General features: G+C 36.2%; 1 protein-coding gene and 1 long non-coding RNA gene across 2 annotated transcripts; both read left to right on the top strand.

Annotated features, from left to right (window-relative positions):
- Positions 1-4,085: 4,085 nt before the first annotated feature.
- LOC148844594 (large ribosomal subunit protein eL21x/eL21w-like) lies at positions 4,086-6,340 on the top strand. The gene is made up of 2 exons (XM_088953732.1): positions 4,086-4,593; positions 5,913-6,340. The coding sequence occupies exons 1-2, from the start codon at positions 4,126-4,128 to the stop codon at positions 6,168-6,170; spliced, it is 726 nt and encodes a 241-aa protein (XP_088809858.1). The 5' UTR covers positions 4,086-4,125; the 3' UTR covers positions 6,171-6,340.
- Positions 6,341-10,039: 3,699 nt separating this feature from the next.
- On the top strand, positions 10,040-10,561 carry LOC148844593 (uncharacterized). The gene is made up of 2 exons (XR_016101997.1): positions 10,040-10,136; positions 10,253-10,561. It is a non-coding gene; the product is annotated as an uncharacterized LOC148844593 (long non-coding RNA).
- The last annotated feature ends 10,493 nt before the right edge of the window (positions 10,562-21,054 follow it).

The raw sequence follows: 21,054 nt of genomic DNA, 5'->3' as shown, positions 1-21,054 counted from the left end.
ACAGGATTTCTTCAATGGAAAGGGAGTTTGTTTTTTGAGACATAGAAGATAAAATACTGCCTATTATAAACTATGAATAGAAGCAAAAGAAAAAGAAAAAGGAATTGATGGGGAGGACGGTGGTGCAGTTCAGTAGCGCTAGAATGGGGTGGCAGAGGAAGATATCTCACGTGTAATTGTCGTTAATGCGGGTTGGGGCCGTCCCCCTCAATGTTATGTGAAATTAAATTCTAATGCTGACTTAATAAATCAGAATTGTGCCGCTATTAGGAATGAAATGGATGGGATCAGATTTGGATCAGGTATAATTCGATATTATTCACGCTGGATTTGATTCAATTCAAAGATTCGATCGAATCTGATAGCACTTGATTTGAAATCGAATCTATCGGTAAATCGGACCTTAGGATCATATGTAATTCGATTTGTTTTTTTTTAATTAATAAATCATTAAAAGAAAAATAAAAACATACTACTTTAAATAAAGTAAAAACAAAAAAAAAATACAAGTGTTTTTTATTATTTCATCATATATATATTATAAAAAATAAATAATATAACAAATTTCTAAAAATATAATATAAAAATATATTTATAAATAAATAAATAAGATATATATTATATTTATTCGGATAGAAAGTGATCTGAATCCAATCCGATTTTTATTAGATTCTATCATACAGACTGATCCAATTCGAAAATCTGAATATAAATGATCTAAATTCGACCAAATAAGATCGAATCAGATATCATGATCGAATACATTTGCACCCTAACCGCTATTGATTTTGTTCTTACATCGTCGTCAGAAAGTATGATATCGGCAGGGGGTGTAAAGATGTCGGCTTCCACTGTTCTCTTTTAGAAGCTATGGCAATGCGTAGGACGGTAGGAGTTTTGTGGAAGCAATTAGCTATGGAATTCAAAATATTATTGTTGAATCGGATCCAAAAGAGCTGATTAATCTCCCGGGTCCATCCAACAAAGTTCATGGAGAAGCTTCTTTCATCATCTTTGATATCAAATCCTTGGCTGCTAGATTTGTTAATATTTCCTTTGATTGGATTAGCATGAACTGCTAATCTTGTGGCTCATGGTATTGCCACCCCAATTTTCCAAGCAATAAGGTTGCCAGGTTGGTTTGGGTGGGCGTCTTTTGGGCCATTTTGGTTGGAGAATTTACTTTGGAAGAAGGTTCTCTTTATCTTGTTGTGCTTTTGTTACCAAAAAAAAAAAAAAAAAGAGGTAGGCCGGTCAGAAAATTGTTGAACTGGCACCGTTCAAACGGTTTTGACCAATTTTTAAATTTTTTATATTTTTGTTAAAACAGGCTGATCGTTCGGATTGAATGTTCAAACCATTTGAACCGGTAACCGGACCCCTGACCAGTTTGGTCTTAAAAATCATGTTGGGAACATCTCCTAATGATGACATCGCCATTTATGGGATTATCATCGGGAGATGTTCTCAATACACGGCGGGGATGTATTGTGGGGCTTTGTGGGGGGCTGATTTGGTCTCAAATTAGTAGTGGGTTAAAACTATAAAATCACGGTATTCAATGCATTGTTGAGGCCAATTTTATGTCACTTCATCGTATTCAAGGTGGGGCCACAGCAATGCATAAAGGGATGTGATTAAGGCTGCATCTTGGGCTGGGTTGGCCTGAACCCAATCCAAAAAAAAGTCAAATTGGGTTGGATAGGGTTGATGTTTGGATTATGATTCACCCCTTAAGTAACTTACTCAACTCGAATCCAACTAATGTAGTACATATCATATATAAATATATTAGATATATGATATATTATACATTGATTTGTTTTGATGCATGATAATTGTTTAGTTCTCACCACAAACTATCATTCTTTTTTTTTTAAGATGATCACTTTCACTTAATCCTAATTGAAAATACTAAAACCTTAATAACATATTTTATATTTTTTAAATATTTTAGGGTAAACTACAAAGACCCCCCTGTACTATACTATGGGGTCTGTGACAAAGACCCCCTATACATTGTTTTGTGACAAAGACCCCCCTGTACTATGACCGCGAGACAAAAACCCCTTTGACCGTTAAGTTAGATGGCGGAAAATGTTAAATTATCAAAATACCCTATTAAATTTTTTCTATTTTATTTTTTTTGCCATTTTTCTCTTAAAACCTATTTAACCTAGCAAATGAATATCTGACCCTACAGAAGAAATTGTTTGTGGAAAAAATGGATCAATGGTCTGGAGAAATAATAAAACAGTAAGGTAAGTCGTCTTACCCAGCCTTTCTGAAGAAATTGTTCAGTTCATCCCATCTAGACATGGGTAAGCACCCCTGTGTGAAGCCAAACAGCTCGGAGGGGTTGGTCACGAAGGAGAAATATTGAAAAGTTATGTTTACTGAACGTTTATCATTAGTTTAAAGGACTCACCTTCCATCTCAATCTTTATTTACTTTTGCAGTTTGTAGCGATCTGTTCTGTTCCTATCTGTATCAGTGGGTGTTTTCTGTAACGCACTTGGGAGGATTGTTACTACCGTCACAACAAACCCAAATCCATGCCATCGGAGAGCAGCAATAGCAAGCCCTGTCCCATCAAAACAGTGGTGGTTTTAGTGCAAGAGAACAGCTCCTTCAATCTCATGTTGGGATGGATGAAGTCCCTCAATCCTGAAATAGATGGCGTTACAGGACAAGAATACAACTTGTTGTCCACAACCGATCCCAACTCAACGCGTATTTACTTCGGTAATCGGTCGGAGTTCGTTGACCCCAACCCTGGTCACTCATTTGATGCAATATGCGAGCAAGCGTTCAGCGTCCCATCGGGGACAGTCATCTTCTGGTGATGATAAGGTTGCGACGATGAATGTGTTTGCTCAGCAGGCAGAGAGCGTACAGAAAGGGCTGTCGGAGGTAGTGATGAATGGGTTAAGACCAGAAGTGGTGCCGGTTTTCAAGGAGTTGGTGATGGAGTTTGCTGTGTGCGACCGGTGGTTCGCGTCGATTCCGACTCTAACACAGCCCAATAGGTTGTTTATTCACTCTGCAACATCGCATGATATTGTCAACAATGACACCAAGAAGCTGATCCATGGGTTCTCACAGAAGACCATTTTCGATTCGCTTGATGAGGCTGGATTCTCTTTCGGGATATATTATCAGTACCCTTCTTTCGCGCTTTTCTACAGGTGAGGGTCAGCTGCCTCTGTCTCTTGCTGGGTGGTTTTCCCTTGATTGCAAGGGAGAAATAAGGTGAGAAAGTATAAAACACGAAGAGGGGGTCTTTTGTCATAGATCATAGTATAGTATAGGGGGGTCTTTGTAATTTATCCAATATTTTATTCTTTATTTCCTCTGTTGTTTATCACCCATGCTTTTCATATCTATTATAAAGTTATAACTCATAATAAATTATAGTAATTTCAAACATTTTTTTTTCTAAATTTTGTACTTAAAGAATCAATAAAAACATTAAGAAACAAATACTAATAAAATATAAAATTAATATATCTAGTGAAGATTGAATTAGGGTTTGAGATTAATAAGTTCTGCTAGATTATAAGAAATGGAAAGAAAGTTGGGTTGGGCCTAAAACTTAGGATTGAGTTAGGGTTGGTCTCAATCCAATCTAACCCAACCTGACTCGCAGTCCTAAATGTGATTCGTGGTTTTGGGAGTAGCTGATTTTTGAGCACTTCGCCATTTCTTGCACTAACATTTTCTAATCACATGTTTATTAGCCCTGCTGATTTTAGTTATGCAGCACTTGCTATGTGATCAATCACAAGTTAACATGCCACTTTTCTATAATGTGGCATGTGGCAAATCGGATTTTCTACCCGGCAAAGGTAGAGAAAATGAATTGGGATATGATTAGGGGAGATGTTCCTGGTGTGGCCGAAGCATGCTGTAAAGTCGATGTGAGGTGTGTGATCTGGGATCGGAAATGTGTTTCAGGTTTAATCTGCTCCTCACACACGCACCTTACACCGATCTCACAGCACGTTTCAGCCGTGCATCTGGAACATCTCCGTTCTGTGAGGTCGCCGTAAGAACAGATTCGGATTCATGGATTGATGTGTAGGGAATACTAAGTGTTCAATCGTAGTTGGTGATGAGTGGCAAATGCTACACAGCCAAGTGAGCAACAGATGCCAAGTGTGTCGAGAGGTGCGCGGATTAAGGCATTGTCACCCGGAGCGCAACTTAAGATCATTTCTTTGGAGGCGGAACTATAAATTAGAACAAGTAGGGTTTTACTTGAACCCTAAACGGTTTTCCTGCCGAGGGAGAGAGAGAGAGAGAGAGAGAGGGAGAGGGAGAGGGAGAGGGAGAGGTGTAGAAAGAGAAGGGAAAATGCCGGCGGGTCACGGTCTGAGGTCTAGGACGAGGGATTTGTTCTCTCGGCCGTTCAGGAAGAAGGGGTACATCCCATTGACGACGTACCTGAGGACTTACCGTATTGGAGACTACGTCGACATCAAGGTGAACGGTGCCGTGCACAAGGGCATGCCCCATAAATTCTACCATGGCCGCACCGGGAAGGTCTGGAACGTCACCAAGCGAGCCATCGGTGTCGAAGTCAACAAACAGGTTTCTATTATCCTTTCTCTGCCATGTTCTAGATCTCTCTGTTTATCCTATTGACTTGATTTGTCTACTGTGTTGTTTCGATTTCGTGGTTTAAGTCCAAATTTACTTTTGATTTGAGTATATGACGTTATTGTTATTGAAGAAAAGAATAATGTAATGGAAGTAGAAATCATATTTTTGGTTGAAATGGATATTCGTTGCATTTGGTGAATTGGGGTTATGAACAGAGTGAAGGAAAAACAATCGTATTGTTATTCAGTTAACTTCTCGAGTGAAAAAAGACCTATTATGAAGACATTGCCTGTAATTATGTTCTGGTTACCTTGCATAGAATTCTCAGTACTGAACTATGATTTTGTTGTTTGCATGCGCCTTGCAGGTCTTTGCTTTTTCTTGTTTTTAATTGGTAGATGCACGATGCACTATTGGTATAAGAATTTAATCTGGATATCTGGATCAGATATGGTGGGGACGTGTGGGGATGGGGAAAAATACTTGCTAAATTTGTGGCGTAGCTGGTTGAGATGTTGTCTATAATCTTGGTGATATCTAAACCCATGGTCTACTAGAATGCAGTCGTATGCATTCAGAAATAGTGTTAGCTTATTTTGGTGTCTGTCCGTGGCTTCTCTGTCAATCAGCTTTTGAAATAGCTAAAGTAGTACCTTGGTGATTAAGATGATATAAATGACCCTTTGCGATTGATTCTTTAGGTCTTTTCTATTTATATGTTTCGAAGTAGTCTATGTGTGTGATTATTGTGATTGCTAGTTTTTGTGATTGAATATTAAGGTCCTTGGTATCTGTTTGAAGCTGGTATTTTGATGGTAATGATCTTTTTCTGATCAAATCTTTTTCCTTTTTTTACAACTTTTGAGTGGATAGGTTCTATTTAAGAATCGTAGAAGATTCATAATGTGTTTTAGTATCTTCAAATGAAATTAAATTTTGTCTTGCCTGTTGTATAATCATGACCCAATTATTTAGGTTGACCACGCGAATCTTGTCTCACCATTTTTCTTCATCCCAGGTTTTATCTTTTGTTACTTCTTAATACTAAAAAGTGTTCCTGGTTGTTTTTCTTTTCTTGGTATTCGATGAGTTTTAGGTATTTGGTTTAATGAATGCTTTAAAAATTTCTACCATCAGTTTCTTTGCCAACCTGCCTATTTATGTCCATATATTTATGACTTTATAGAAATTTATACCATTAAGCTGTTATTTATGTTAATCTGGCTTCAGTTGATCTAGTTGGTGTTCTCATGCATTCTGTTCTTTTTGTAATAACAAACTGATCACAAAGAATGGTTATCAATCAGGTGGGCAATAGAATAATTCGTAAGAGGATTCATGTGCGGGTAGAACATGTGCTACCATCAAGGTGCACTGAGGACTTCAAAAGGCGCAAGTTGCAGAATGACCAACTAAAGGCTGAGGCCAAAGCCCGAGGTGAGGTGATTAGCACGAAGAGGCAGCCTGAAGGACCTAAACCAGGGTTCATGGTGGAAGGTGCCACGTTGGAAACTGTCACCCCCATCCCATATGATGTTGTGAATGATCTCAAAGGAGGTTACTAGGTCAGCAGTTCCTCTTGGTTTTGCTTGTCTATTATTTTTTTCTTTTTGTGGACATTTTATGCCCCCAGTTATTGAGATCAGAGCTTCTTGTCAAGTTTTTTGTTGTTTTGACTTGATAGGCAACAATTATACCCTACCTTTTCCATTAGATGCAAGAGACTTTTTCATAATTTATGACTTGTTCGTCATTCTGATGCCAGCCAGTTAGTTGGTCTCGCATAGGAATTTCTTTACTCCAAGATTTATTCCATGTCAGAGGTTGATTGGGTTGGATGCATAATATTTTGCATATCTATTTAAAGAATTGTTGATTGGGTTGGTATTATAGTAGTAAAATGTGTTGACAGTAAATATGTTTCATGTATAACGTATATGATGATGTATGGTATCAGCACTCACGTTTTATCACTGTGACTTGAGGTACATTTAAATTGAAAAATGAGATCCTCGTTTGGGTATTATCTGCATCTTGGAACAAAAATGTGATTCTTATTTTTGACTTTGACCATAAAATCTCAGTTAAATCAAGGTTAGATTACGGGTTTGGCTGATATAGAGGATGTTGGTGCTACCACTGTTCCAGTGGGGTCAGTTCCTGGGATCTGGCCACAATACATATTGGTGGGTCAATCCAATCGCATTTGCTGGTCCGTGAATAAAATGATGGTTGACCTTATCTTTTCCTCTTCTTTCTTTACAGTTTTTTTCTCCTCACTCAACCATCTCAAATTGCTAGAGAAAGGTGGATGATATTGCACATAGTTCTAGGAAATTTTGTTATTTAGTGACTAACAGGATTTCCTTTTTGCATATAGAAAACCGTCCTCTATCACTTCATGTTTGAACCTTGTCATGGGTTAATGGAGTTATAGAAGGGAGGCTACCTAGTCTGTTCAATCCTACGGCAACAGCCCCAAATTTGTCAGCAACTGTGTCCTAAAATTTTCAATCTTTGGTTCCTCTTCCCTCGGTTTCATCTATTCTGTTCCTCTTCTTTCTTGAATTTTCTGCACTGATTATTGCACATAGTTCTTCTTGGGAACCCTATTATTTAGTGATTTCCAGGATTTTATCTGTGCATAAAGCAAGGCCATCCTGTCTTTATGTTTGAGTCTTCTCCCAATGGAGATGCACTCCACAAAATATGATGGATATAACATTTAAACATTCTTACCTTCAATTTAACAGAGGTTATCCCGTCCTAAGATCTTAACGTCTCTAGTTAATCATTCCAGCGGTCTTTAGGATCTCCCGGCAGTCATTAATTTCATTCAAGCTAATGGATTGTAAAGTGCATTTATTGTTTCTTTAATTTCAATTCAGTTTCTTTCAATCCAAGATCTTGTTTGTGAAATTACAAAACATAGAGTAATATGCTCTTTGCCTTTGATCTAACCTAAGGTAGGTCACCCAAGTCAAATGATAGGTTATGTTGCACTTACATGTAATATCTTCTTCAAACAAAATAGCATTAATTACTGCATGATGAAACAAGTTTTTATGTTCAGCCAAATCAAGTGTTGGTATATTCCACCTAAGGCCCAAAGTTGGGTGCAATTTACATGAACGTTTGGTGGGTGTTTGTATCATGGTCGTTTCTTCACGCAACGTTTGTAACTGAGCTTGAGGAAACGACCACAGTACTAAGTACCTACTCAAGTGCCAGAGTTGGTAAGCTCCATCCTCTCGAGGAAAATTGAACAAAATCACTTTCAAGGTGTAGTGGAGATAATGAAGTTCGTTTTTTCTTTTGTTTCATCCGCCCTAATGAGTGATTTAAGTTGTAGAAGCGGCGCCCGCGGAATTCACCAGGGGAAGATGGTGTTTATAGGAGTATTTTGAGGGGGACTGAACTCTAAAAAGAGCAATATTTTATTTTGGCTAAAACGCGTCTGATCTAGGGTGAAGGAGCAGGCAGGTTAGGGTCGGTCAGTATTCAGTTTTCATGTTATTTCGAAATAGGGAAACAGGTTGCTTTAAATTTGTGCGGTCAACAATTGATGTTTAAGAGAGACAAGAAGAATTGCTATTATTTCGAAATTTGTATCGTATCAATTATAAATGTTGGCAGCAAAAAAAGAAAAATTCATAGGATTTATTGTATTTTGCCAAATTATAATTTTGCAAATTTTTTAGATATTTCAATTGGATAAAGTAAGCAAATTAATTTAATTAGTTATCTTAATTTATTTATATTAACTTAATTGATCGAACATGGTAAATTAAATAATTTATTAACTCAGTTAATCTAATTATATATTCAAATTACATTTATTACTTAAAAATTAAAAATTAATTTTACAATCACAAATTCACAACTAATAACTTTAAAGTAATTAATAATTTCCTATAAAAAATACATTAACTGAAATTAAGTAGCTTAATGTGCTTATAAAGGATAATGTTCCTTAGCTCAAAATATGCTATAATAGAGATATTGGAAATATTTATTTTATTATTATAATTATTATTATTAATTGGATTATCTATTTTTAGTCGATTTGTTTGTAAGATACTTCTATGGCTCCATATATCTAGAGGTGTAAATTGAGTTGTACTGGGCACGACACCATCATATGGGTTGTATCGGGTTTGGGGTTTTGAGTCCATGGGTTGGCACTTGGCACAATACAACATGATCGAGTGGGTTGTGTTGCTCGTGGCCTGTCTGTCAACACAACCCATAAATATTTATATATACTATAAATTATATAATATATTAACATATAATTTTATTTTTAGTTTTATTATATTATTTCATTTTATCATTGCATATATAAATAATTGTATACTTCAAAATTCATATAAAATACAATTTTAAGATCTTTCTCTGTCTATTTTTTTAATTATGTTAAAAAATTTATTTTTTTAACTTTTTAAAAAAGCACGGCTTTTCCCCATGGGCTTGGGTTGTGCCGAGTTGATCCCCCAAAGTAAATTAAAATTCTGTATATTATTGTTTGTTGTCCGAACAGATAACATAATTTTTGCTCTTTTAGTTCCGTATGCATAATATAGTATTTTTAATACACGACTCATTAATATCATATTTTTGTATATCACCCCTGCAACAGCTCCTTCCACTAGTATAGTATAAATTAGATAGATTGTCTAAAATTCACCATGACTTTTCAACATTTCTCTTGAACTCACCATAACTTTTCAAAACTCACAAGGAATCCATGTCAATAAGTTTTTATATTTCAAAACTAGGGGTGAAACTATTAAGTCAGGCCAACCCGACTTGCACCCCTATTCAAAACTCACCATCTGTTGGAGCCCTGTTAGTGTTTATTGACATAAGTTGTTCGTGTCAGCATAAATAAAATTTTCATGACCAAACTGCCCTTGAATAGTGAATCAGCCTTATTAAACATATTTTTATGACTATAATGTTCTTAAGCACCCAACTACCTTATATATTAGATTTCTGCTTGTTGAGAGGCGTTTTGCTCTCATCATGTTGCTTGAAAGTATTCCAAGAAAGCTGAAAAATGGGTTTTGGGTTGAATAATAGGGATATTTTTGAAATATTAAAAGATGGGCTGAATATAACAAAGGGTAAAATGGTAATCTACGTTCACCGTTAGTCTATTTAACGTAAAGTTACTAACATGGTGAGTTTTAGACAATTTCCCAATAAACTAAATATGATGTATTTAATGATATAGGATATGATATTAGGAGCAGCTCTAACAAACAGGAGAGCTTGTAGTATTCCAATAAATACTCTTGTTCTCAAGAAGGAAAGTTCTTAACAACCCAATAGCCAAAATTTATAACAAATATCCATCTCCTATCCATAGCGGTGGTGTCATTCCCTCCATTGAGAACCCTTCCTCTCTATAAATACAAGGGTTGTGTAAGCCTTGCTCATTCATAGAGTATAGGTATTGCTTGTGGAAGTAGAGATGAAGATCACCCAGGTCCATTGTCTTTTGGTTCTCTTCCTTGTCATCTCTTCTGGTAAATTTCTTCATCTACACCTGATCGATCATCAACTTATATCTTATGTGGTTACTGAAGTCTTAACTTAATACTTGCACCAACTTTCTCTACTAACTCTTCTTCTTCATCATCAGTTTCAGTGGGGGAAATAATACAGACCAACGCTCAGAAGGTGGAAAAGGTGTGCACAATTTTCCTTGGGAAGGTCCCATGCACAGAAGGCCAGGCATGCATTAACGACTGCCGCAGTCAGATGAGTGGAAAAGGCCACTGCGAGGAACGGGGATGCCGTTGTGTCTTTAATTGTTGATCAACAGTTGATATGATGTTATCATTGCTTTCATCTCATCTTGCTATGATGCAATAATAATGGAAGTATCCCACCAATGCAGTTCTTAATAATAGTGTTCATCTCGTGGATGGACTATTTTATTTACTATTCATTTTATGTAGCACCTAATGACATCTAATAATAATAACTGTTAAACAATAATAATAAACGTTTCATTCTTGTTTTTCAAGATAAATCCCATATAATATGTTTTTTCAATAAATAACAATAACACCAAACAAATTCAAAATTGACACAATTCAAGAAACCCTTTTTTAGAATCCAAAACTAATCTTTGTAGGATTAATAGTGGATCACAAAAACATTATATTCAACAATGGTGTGACCAGCTTTAGGGTGGAGTTTGTTTTGGCCTGAGCATAGCCTCGGATGAACCTGAAAACCCCACTCCCTCCGATCACCGGCATCTCTCTGAGGCTGGAGAAAATAGGATTTCTCCCAAGAATACTCAGCGTGCTTCCGTTGTGCTTCCCCTCCGTGAACACGAATTTTCCCTCTTTATTTTTGGTAATGTTGCACTGTGTAAGAAGCTTAAACAAATCACAAAAAATGCTTGTATTCCATGCCTCCACAAAGTATCCATGGCCAGACCTACTAATCCATGCATAAGCTACAAATATGAGTAACCCCAAAGGTAAAAGGCGCCAGTCAGTCTTTCTCTTGATAGAAGACATATAAATTTGAAAACAGGCCATGAAAATACAAGTGAAAACTATCCCCAGGTTTTCAACTTAATTCTCAATAGAACTGTAGATTTCTTATCAAAGCTCTTAACATTTGAACTAGCTATACCGTAGGTTAGAAATACTCAAGTGACAGACTAAGAAATGGAATCAAACTTAGAAAAAGGCCAGAAAAGCCTATGCTTATGGGCACCTAATCCCTCAACCTATTCAAATTAGCATCAAATTGATACTACATTAGAAATAGACAATGGCTGGCCAATTTGAAAACATATAAATGCTGCCAATGGCCATAGGTTCCACCAGTCCATGAAAGTGACTGTTGCTTCTTTAAAATAACGATGGGTGGAAGAGTGTAAAGTTTTACATCAATAAAATTGTAAAATCGATGCAGTTTTTACATCGATTATCAATGTAAAACTTTAGAACTGATGATGTTTTACAACAGTTATTGGCGTAAAACTCCATTCCATCCAAACACACGCAAAACTGAACTAGAGTGAAGTTTTATATCAATAATAATTACACCATCTTTCCAAACGTATACAAAACTGAACCGAAAAGGAGCATATTTTATATTTATATTTATATTTGCACTCTTTCTAAACTAATCTTAATGGATATGCTAGATAAACTCGTAGAAATCCTGAAAATACATTATTAACACTAAATCTATGGATCAAATAACTATAAAAAATTATATAAACCCATAAGAAAAACATATTTCAGTTTATGTGAAGTATAATGCCACAATACATGAAAAAGACATGGGTATTTTTTTTCTTGTTCATTGGGCTACACAACCGGGAGGGGGAGCATAACCCCTCAACCCTGGTAATAATGGGATTCAACCCTGCTACAACAAGCCAGCTACTATACCAACTAAGCCACTCATCATTTGGTTACCACTTTTATGATGTCGGTTGTTCAGCTATAATTTTTTCCGGTATTATGCTTTTCCGGCAATATAGTCAAACCCCTTAGCAAAACAACATAAGTCCCAATTGATATTAAAAACATTATTTTGCATGATGAGTTAAAATATGGTTAAAAAATCAAGTCTTTCTATCAATATCAGTCAATATCCACCTATACAAACCTAATGAACCCTTGTATACCAACTGATGATATAGATGAAATGGCACAGAAAGTTTGCCATTCCACCCATATCATGTGTTGTTTACCCTCAAATCCAATAATATGCAGCGAGCGGCCTGTTTTGATTGATACATATCTATACATTAAACCTCGGGTTAGGCTTATATCAAAATTTCAATAGGCTCAGCAGTCTGCATATTTTGTACATATATTATATGTTATATAATATAAAATAGGGTTTGACTATGATATGAAAAAGATATGATATCCAAAAAATAATTGACCAATGAATTGAAATCACAAACGTGATAGTGAATATAATGTTATTTATCAAAATTCATGGGTGGATTTTTTATTGATCAAACTCTTTTCATATCATATTTTTTCTGCATCATAGATTTTTCCTATAAAATATTATATAACTATTTCATCGTTTGGCCAATATACAATGTCTTTTTGCACCATTTAGCCACAAAAGATATTGAATTTAAGTGATATTTACCAGCAGCTTTAGCAAACTGTGGGTGTTAACGGTACTCCAATAAATACTCTGGTTCTAAGAATAGAAGAATTTCAACAAACACAGCATCAATACAAGGGTTGTGTAGGCTTTGGCTCATTCATTCACACACAGTATAGGCTTTGACTCATTTTTTCATCAATACATATTGTATGTGACATGCTAGTCAATCCTCAAATACTTTGCGCTTGCTTGCTCAATTGAAGCTGCTTATTTCTTCTTCCTCTTATGGTTTCATGCTGAGCAGTTTGGGAAGTAAAACTGATCAATGAGGAATGCACAGCATACTTCGGGACTATATATATTCAGTAGAATTGGCCACCACAATTAATGGGGTTGATTAGAATCCGGATCTACTATGATTCTATGAACACAAATGTGTAAACTTGGCTGAATAACCAATCACAAATGAATACACACAAGGGCCTATACCAGATCCCATGGGGGTTGATCAATAGTTGATATTATGATATTGACCTTACTTTCAACTGGTTATAATGTAGTCAATAAAATTTCCCCAGCTTTTTATTCTTTGTTTGGTTGCATATTCTAGTGTTTGCTATGCTAAAGAGGTGAGTTGGGGGAGGAAATGATCAGTTTGATTGATATTTTCTAAGTTAGGGGATGGATAAATCAATGAACTTGGCACCTAGGATTTTAGAGAGGGTTAATACTTTAATTAATAAAAAAAGCAATTAAGCGTAACAAGCACTCACCATTTTCACAATTATTTTGGGTTTTAAGGAGTGGATTGTTGCACTCTATAGTTGTTTTAGGGGTTGTGGGACCAATCATTTGGCTCTACACCAGCCATAAATACAAGTGAGAAATTGAATGCGATTGTGGGCGTTATGGACAAAATGAGTGTATGGGTCCCACAATATTTGTAAACTGGTGCCATTAGTTCTCCCCCTTGGCCTTTCCTCCATTTTGTTGCTCTTTGTTGTTCTCTTGTGGGTTTCCTTTAGGCAGTGTTTGGTTTGAAAGAAAAGGTAACCGCATTAATGAAATGTTTCAAGAAGGTGCAGATGGCTAATGATTAGACTAGGTCATTGGAGTTGGCCTAATCCTATCTGTTGGATTTTAATCTCATTAGAGATTGAATCTAATGGGGTTTGATTGGTCAATTACATGAAAAAACACCCTTGCACACATGTTTTGAAAATATTTTTTTCTCTTACTAAAACCAGTTTTTAACTTGTTCCACATTGGATAATTACAAGATTTCTTTTGGGTTTTTTAATAATAGCTTATTTACACTCCTTAAATATAAAGAGGAGAGTATGAAGGCTTGATACTGCACAACGCACACGCACACATGCGCAACGAGGCACTTTAGAGGCGCACTTTGCTCGCAAATGACAGCTTTGGATTTAGGTGCAAGGCTGACCGTTGATGTGATTAACGACCACGATTTGAACAGGTGTGATCAAGAGGTACCATTCAAAGTTAACAGTCAAGAAACCTGTTCTGAACCAGCACATTCCTCTGCTCCATGACTCTTCAGGAATTATTTAAGGTGTGCGAATCAAGCATATTTGCACACACAATTTCGAAAATCACTTTGTCTTTCTGTCAGTCTGGTCTGCTACTGTTTCACAGAAGGTTTCTTCGGAGACTCTTTGACCTTATTGGTTGCAGATTCTCGTCCAAGGCTTTGTTGTATCTTAAGAATAGATTTACCTGTAACCCAATAACAAACTCAATGAAATTGAATGGAGGCGAATAACATTTTAAAGACAATGTCTTGAAACATGCCTTAGAGCTTCTCCTCCAAATCTCGGTGAGCCCATTTCCCAACACTAGTTACTTGAATCTTTAGTGGAAAACCAAGTTCTATCTTATTTCTTAATTCTGCCATTCTTGATCATTTATGAATTCACCATAATGTTTGGGCCAATAGTATAGTTTAGTTATTTTTAATAGTATAGTTCAGTTGGTCACTCGGCATCCCTTCATTTGGGGAAGCATGCATAGAAGGACAAGCTCTCCATGTTGTGAATGGACCTCTATGCATGCAACCCCTGCTACCACTAATCCACTAACCCATGCTTCGGTCTAAGATAAGTTTGGCAAATGGATGGTTGGGTTCCTCCAGCCAACTACATCCATTAATAACCCATAGTTCTGACATGTGGTGCAGGTGGGTTGGAACCCAACCTAATCAACCATTTTGACCCACTTAAATTTTAAATATTTGAAAAATAACTCTTTGGATTCTTATAGCTCCACATGCCATCATTAGGTTGGTTTCAACCAGATACAAAAAAAAATAGATTTAATTTAAAAAACTTTAGAGGCAAGAGAGAGAGGGGTAAGAGAGAGAATGGTAATAGAGGAGAGAGTGTGTGGGGAGGAGAGAGAAGCATAGGAAAGATTTTGAGAATAGAGAAAATTAGGAGAGATTTTGGGTGGAGAGAAAGTAGAGAGAAGGGAAGGGGAAAGCAAGAAAGAGGAGAGAGAATATAAAGAGAGAAAAAAGACAGAAAATGGGAGAATAGAGAAAATGGAAGAGAGAAGAAAAAAATAAAAAAAAAAGTGTGGATAGGAAAGATAGAGGGGGATGAAACTTAAGATAAAAAAGAGGAAAACGAACAAACAACTGCCTATGAGGGAGAAAAGGGTGTTAAATCCTCCAAGGAAATAGGAGGAGACAAGACACATGTCAATAAATTTATGGATCATAGACGAGTATTAAATCAATGTTACGTTGCTAGTGGATGAATGAAGAGACATCCTCCCAAATAGTGAAGGATATTATATATGCAAAGATTTTCTTATTGGGTTCAATCTTTTTTGAAAGGTCATCAATTTATTTGGGATTGATTGATTGGAGTTAGGGTCAACCTTCAGGCAAGATTCAAAGTGTTGGTATTTTATTAAAAAAAGTATCAATAATTAAGGCAATTAAAAGACATATTGCTACTTGCTTTGAAAATGCACAAATACAATGGAGAAAATTAAAATACATCATACATATCTAATTAATACACCACTAAAGCTTAGTTGTTTGTAAGTTTTAACAAAAAAGCCTCTCAAATAACCGTTCAACCTAAAAGCTTAAGCTGTTAGGTGAGGTATTTGAATAGGTTGATATTCTCTAGCATGCCCCCTTATAAGAAAGTTCATTGGGCTTGAAGTGGGAATAAACACAGGTCCACTCGTACCTTGTGTTGAAACTTAATTAATTATAGTGGGGTAATGATGATCGAACACTAGACCACTTGGCTCTAATACCATCTCAAAGAACCATTCAACCTAAAAGCTTAAGCTGTTAGGTGAGATCCTTGAATAGGTTGATATTCTCTAACAAAGTTTGGACTATTTTGAAGCTTCTTGCATATGAGACGTTACCTCAATCAGTTCTTTATTTACCCAACACCCATACTAACGTGTGATGCACATAAAACTTCAAAACAACCCATACAACTGTTCTTTTCCAAACAACTATCATTCATAGCTGTGGAATATATATGAAATGGTATCAAAAGTATGTTATATAATACATTCATGTCGTGTTGGTTCTAAAATATGATATACATCAGCTTGTATTAACTGACTTACATATATACATTAGGATTTTTAATTTCTCTCGTAGATCTTCAGTTTTTTCCAATATTACTCATTTTAATTGAATAAGAAAGGTTACTTTTTTTTTTTTTAAAGCTTGTTTGCTCTAAGGCCATGTTCGCTTTTCGGTAAGTTATTTATCTGGGTAAATGCACTTACCAACCAGGTTAAGTCTTTCCCGGAAAACACGTACCCGTGTAAGTGCATTTACCCATGTTCTTTTATTTCCCATCTAAATAAGGTGATGACTATTTTAACCATAAAAATCCATTATTAAAAGTAGAGGCAGAGCTAGGATTTTTTATTAAGGGGGGCCAAAACCTAAAAAACATAGATGGGGGGCCAAAAGTTAGGAAACATGAGTAAAGGGGCTAAAATACAAGTGAAACTTAAATAAATTTGAAGGGAATTTTGAAGGCATAGGGGGGCATGGCTCCCCTCCACCACCCCCTAGCTCTGCCCTTGATTAAAAGGGGCATTTTTATCCCATTCAAGTGCTAGCAACTTTTCCCCAACTAGGAAAGTTATTTACCCACTTAGGGTAAGTAATATCCAGAAAAATAGATTTTCCTTGGTTCCCACATAAATCTGAGAAAAGAACATGGGATTCTTGGTCAATGGGAATCAAAATCCCATTGACCAACTTTCCCCCCTCTCAAAATCCCGAAAAAGAATGCCCCCCTGAGGGATCATGTCATATTCCCCTTCTAATTTCTATAAAATTTTCTCTTTTTTCTTCAAAAAAAAAAACAAAAAAGAAAGTATCATATTGGTCGGGCAGAATCTTTGATTGAAGATGGCTGAGGAACCATGTTGTACAACTTCAATACTTTGGAAAATGATGAGTAAAAAGAAAAACAAGGTGTTATCACAAGATAATGGCTAGAGTAAACATAAAAAGAAAAGGAAATGTGTGATGTGGTTATCACAAACACATGCATTGGCGTCGCGTGGAGACTGCTACTCACATACCTACCCAGAGAACATCATATTTGCACATCAGAAACATTTAATAGGCTTAAGTCCTCATTTGAGAGGGCTGAAGCACAGCATTTTTTGGCTGTCCATGTTGGGACACGAACAGCTAGCTAGCCTAATAACTCACAAGGACAGCTCAATAGCTATGTTTATGAAAATTTTAAAAAACCAAATCAGCTGTGTCAATCAGCCAGTTGAAGGAGTATTGTCCACTTCAACCTCTTTTGGATAGCTTATCTATAGCAACCTTACCAAGGTTATCAGGAGAATGACCAATCAGCCCATATCAGAATTTTATAGCCCCATGGTACAGGGAGAATGCATCCTGACCATGAATTGATGCCAAATTCAGGGGCAGGATGTTATTTATAGGGGGGAGAGAGCTAGTAATAGGGGGCTGGAATTCAGAATTCTGCATCGGGCATATCCGTGCTTCTCCGCAAGTTTACCTGACTTCTTGGGCAGCTAAGCCAGTTGTAAACAAACATATTCTATAGCTGAACTAAAGCTAAGCCTGTTAACTAGAAGCTTTAACAAACTGGGGATTTTTTTATTACTCCAGTAAATACTCTGGTTCTAAAGATAGAAGCTTTATAACAACCCAATTAATACCAATCTTTATTCTGTGTATCAATGTAAAAGTAAGAATGACAACAAACCTCCACCTCTAAAATTCCATTATCTTTATTAACAAGCCTTCATCTGCTCCTCTCTCTATGAATACAAGGGCTGTTATTCACGTACAATACTAGTTAGAGCCTAGAGGCACTGTTTGTGTGGAAGTAAAGAGATGAAGACTGCCCAGACCCATTGTCTTCTGTTTCTCTTCCATCTCATCTCTTCCTATAAATTTTTTGGGGCTATCCCATGCACAAATGCCCTAGCATGTGTGAACTAGACCTGTTCATGGGCTAGGCCGGGCCGGGATTTTACTCATCGTTAATGGAAATACGCTAGGCCCGAGTCCGGCCCTGATAAAAAGCCTGAAGCCTAACCTAAAAAAAATTACAATTTTTCCTATTCAAATTAGAATTAAAAATTCAGATGGTTTTTTTTTCCTATTTAAAAGAACAATGGGCCTACAAAATGGTTTTTTTTCCTTTTCTTTTACGTTTTAAAACACATTTTTACATTCTCAAATCAAAAAATTTATTCAAATGGACATAATCACATAACCCATTTTAAGTCTAATTTTAGGTCGGGCTGGGCCAGGCTATTTTGACAAAACTTGACTCCAGCTCGAATTCATTATGGGCCGGGCTTTTTGGCCCGAGTTTAAGCCTGTGGGCCTATAAACATGTTCAACCTTGTTCGAGGGCCGGGCCAGACAGGTCTAGTGTGAACGAATGCTTTAATAAATACTATGGCCAATGTTACTGCTGACAATTGGGGTGTCTCTGTGTATACGTAAAGAATTGTTGATCAACAATTGATATGATCGTTGCTTTGATCTCGCTAATGATGTAGTAAATAATGCAAGTTTCCCAAGCCCTTGATAATATAACAGATTTAGAAAATTAAAGCTTTTTATCTTAGATAATTTTTCATGTTTATTTGTTTGTTATGAGAGAGAGAGAGAGAGAGAGAAAGAGAGAGAGAGAGATGAATGGTTGGAGTGGAATTTTTCAAGAAATGAGCTTCAATCACACCATGGAATTTATATATACACACAGAACCCAACCTACTTAAATCTGCCCGGGTGGCCATTCAACCCATTTCTAAGCTACTAACTAATGGATGGGTTTGGATGGTTCAGGCTTTTTGCCACCTTCCAATGGGTGTGCAAATGGTGTGTATCAAAAGAAAATCTACATTTTCTTTTTCAACACCTGATCTGATTCATCCGCATGCAGTGAGAAGTGATTCATTAATCAAGTGATTTCTGTAGCAAAAAGCTGATCTGATGAGATTTCACAGAATTATTATAATAAAAAATAAAAAGCCCATGGATTAAAAATTCAAAAGCTCTTATTTGATTCTTACCAAAGGAAGTTCTTATTTGATTTAGTGTTGATAGTATATTCAAAGAAAGGAATATGTTCACCAGACAGGACCTATTAAGATTTAAGAAAAGTGCATGTAACTTGGGATGATAATAATACCCTTTAATTTGATTGAAAACACTTCTCAAGTCTACCCTTTGATTGTGGTCAATCTTTTTTCCCTTTAGTTCTTGCTTCCACTTAAATAAAAAGCAAGTGAATCCAACTTCTTTTAATTAAACAATTCTTGTGTGTACTGATTTGTTTTATTTTGTTGTCAATGCCAAGTTTGAATATTGTTGACCTTGAGTATGGATCTTTAATTTTTCTCCATTTCCTGATATTCTTACCTTTTCCACTGAAACGTCTATATCTATAAATACCCTACACCTAGTTTCAGAGAAATGTGTACCAAGAGCAAGTGCCTGAACTCTTGAATCTTGATTCTTGACCACCAAATTGAAGCTGAAGAATGAAGACTGCTTACAACCTCTCATCTCTCTTGATCTTGCTTGTCCTCTCCTCAGGTTCTCTTACCTCCCTAAACCCTTGTTTGGTTTCAAATATATTATTGAAGTTACAATGTATCCTTTGATTTTATCATGTTTAAGTATTAGTTAATCAAGTCTGCATTTACAGATTAAGTGTCAAGAAAATTTGAGGTGAGTATAAGCAATATCAGCCAAAATCTAGAACCCAATATGGTCAAGTGATGTCAAGTATATCCACCAAATCATGTGCTTTTGCATATATACACTGACTATACACTTGGTGGCAAAAAAATTTCTTCACCATCATTTATGGTTTATGTTTGATGTCTAGCATTACCATCATTTTAAAGAAATTAAACTTTCCAAAAACTTTATTCCTTGGAATCAGTTCCTTCACCATCCAAACTCCCCTATTTAGTCATTGGTGGATAATTTGGTTGGTTCAAGAATGAGCTGATGATAGATGAAACGTTTGGATTTGGAGTAGCCCATCAAGTAAAACATACTTAAAAGACTCTAGTTACCCTAAAACTATCGGCATCATTGATTGATTGGTCAATTAGCATCATCCAACTGGTAGTGTTCCATTTGAAAACAATCTAGACCAATGAGTTTCTTTGCACTGAGCATCCACACTGCATGCTGTTTGTTCTTAGTTTCTTTGTTTTCAATCTAACTTTGAGATTTTGGGTTTAAGTCACTAGGACTAATCCTTCATCTCTTTTTATTGACAGTTGATAAAATTGTGCCCATAATCAACACTGCAAATTCAATTAGGATTCCAGAGCATACATGTCAGGAGGCAATTGAATCTAGCAAGTGTGATTCACAAAGGTGTACGCAAGAGTGTTACAAAGAAGCTAGAGGTGCAGGAGAGTGCAGGAACAACATCTGCATCTGCACATATTATTGCAAGCAACCACCTGAATAAACCCCCAATACACCATTTTTATCTCTTGCTGTTAGATGGCTGTAATAACATCTTCTTTGATATTATCTGCATGCTATGATCACACTCGCGTAATACTGTGGATGTTTTTCAGCACAATTTTCACTTGTTTAAACCTGAATGTTCTTAACTCATAACACTCTAATCCAAAGAAGGCCCTCTGAAGAAAACATTCACTTAGCATTGATGGTCTTTGAGCATTTATGGCGGATGCATTGAACAACAATTAATAAGGGTTTCTATAGAACTCAATGGGCATTACAATGGTACTCCTCTAAGCAGTACTGTCTATTGCAAGTGTTGGGAAAACAGC

The sequence above is a fragment of the Nelumbo lutea genome, chromosome 7, assembly GCF_056320005.1.
Source record: "Nelumbo lutea isolate HS-2025 chromosome 7, American lotus-T2T, whole genome shotgun sequence".
NCBI classification, from domain to species: domain Eukaryota; kingdom Viridiplantae; phylum Streptophyta; class Magnoliopsida; order Proteales; family Nelumbonaceae; genus Nelumbo; species Nelumbo lutea.
The sequence above is the reverse complement of the archived record's forward strand: the minus strand, read 5'-3'. Positions and strand labels throughout refer to the sequence as shown.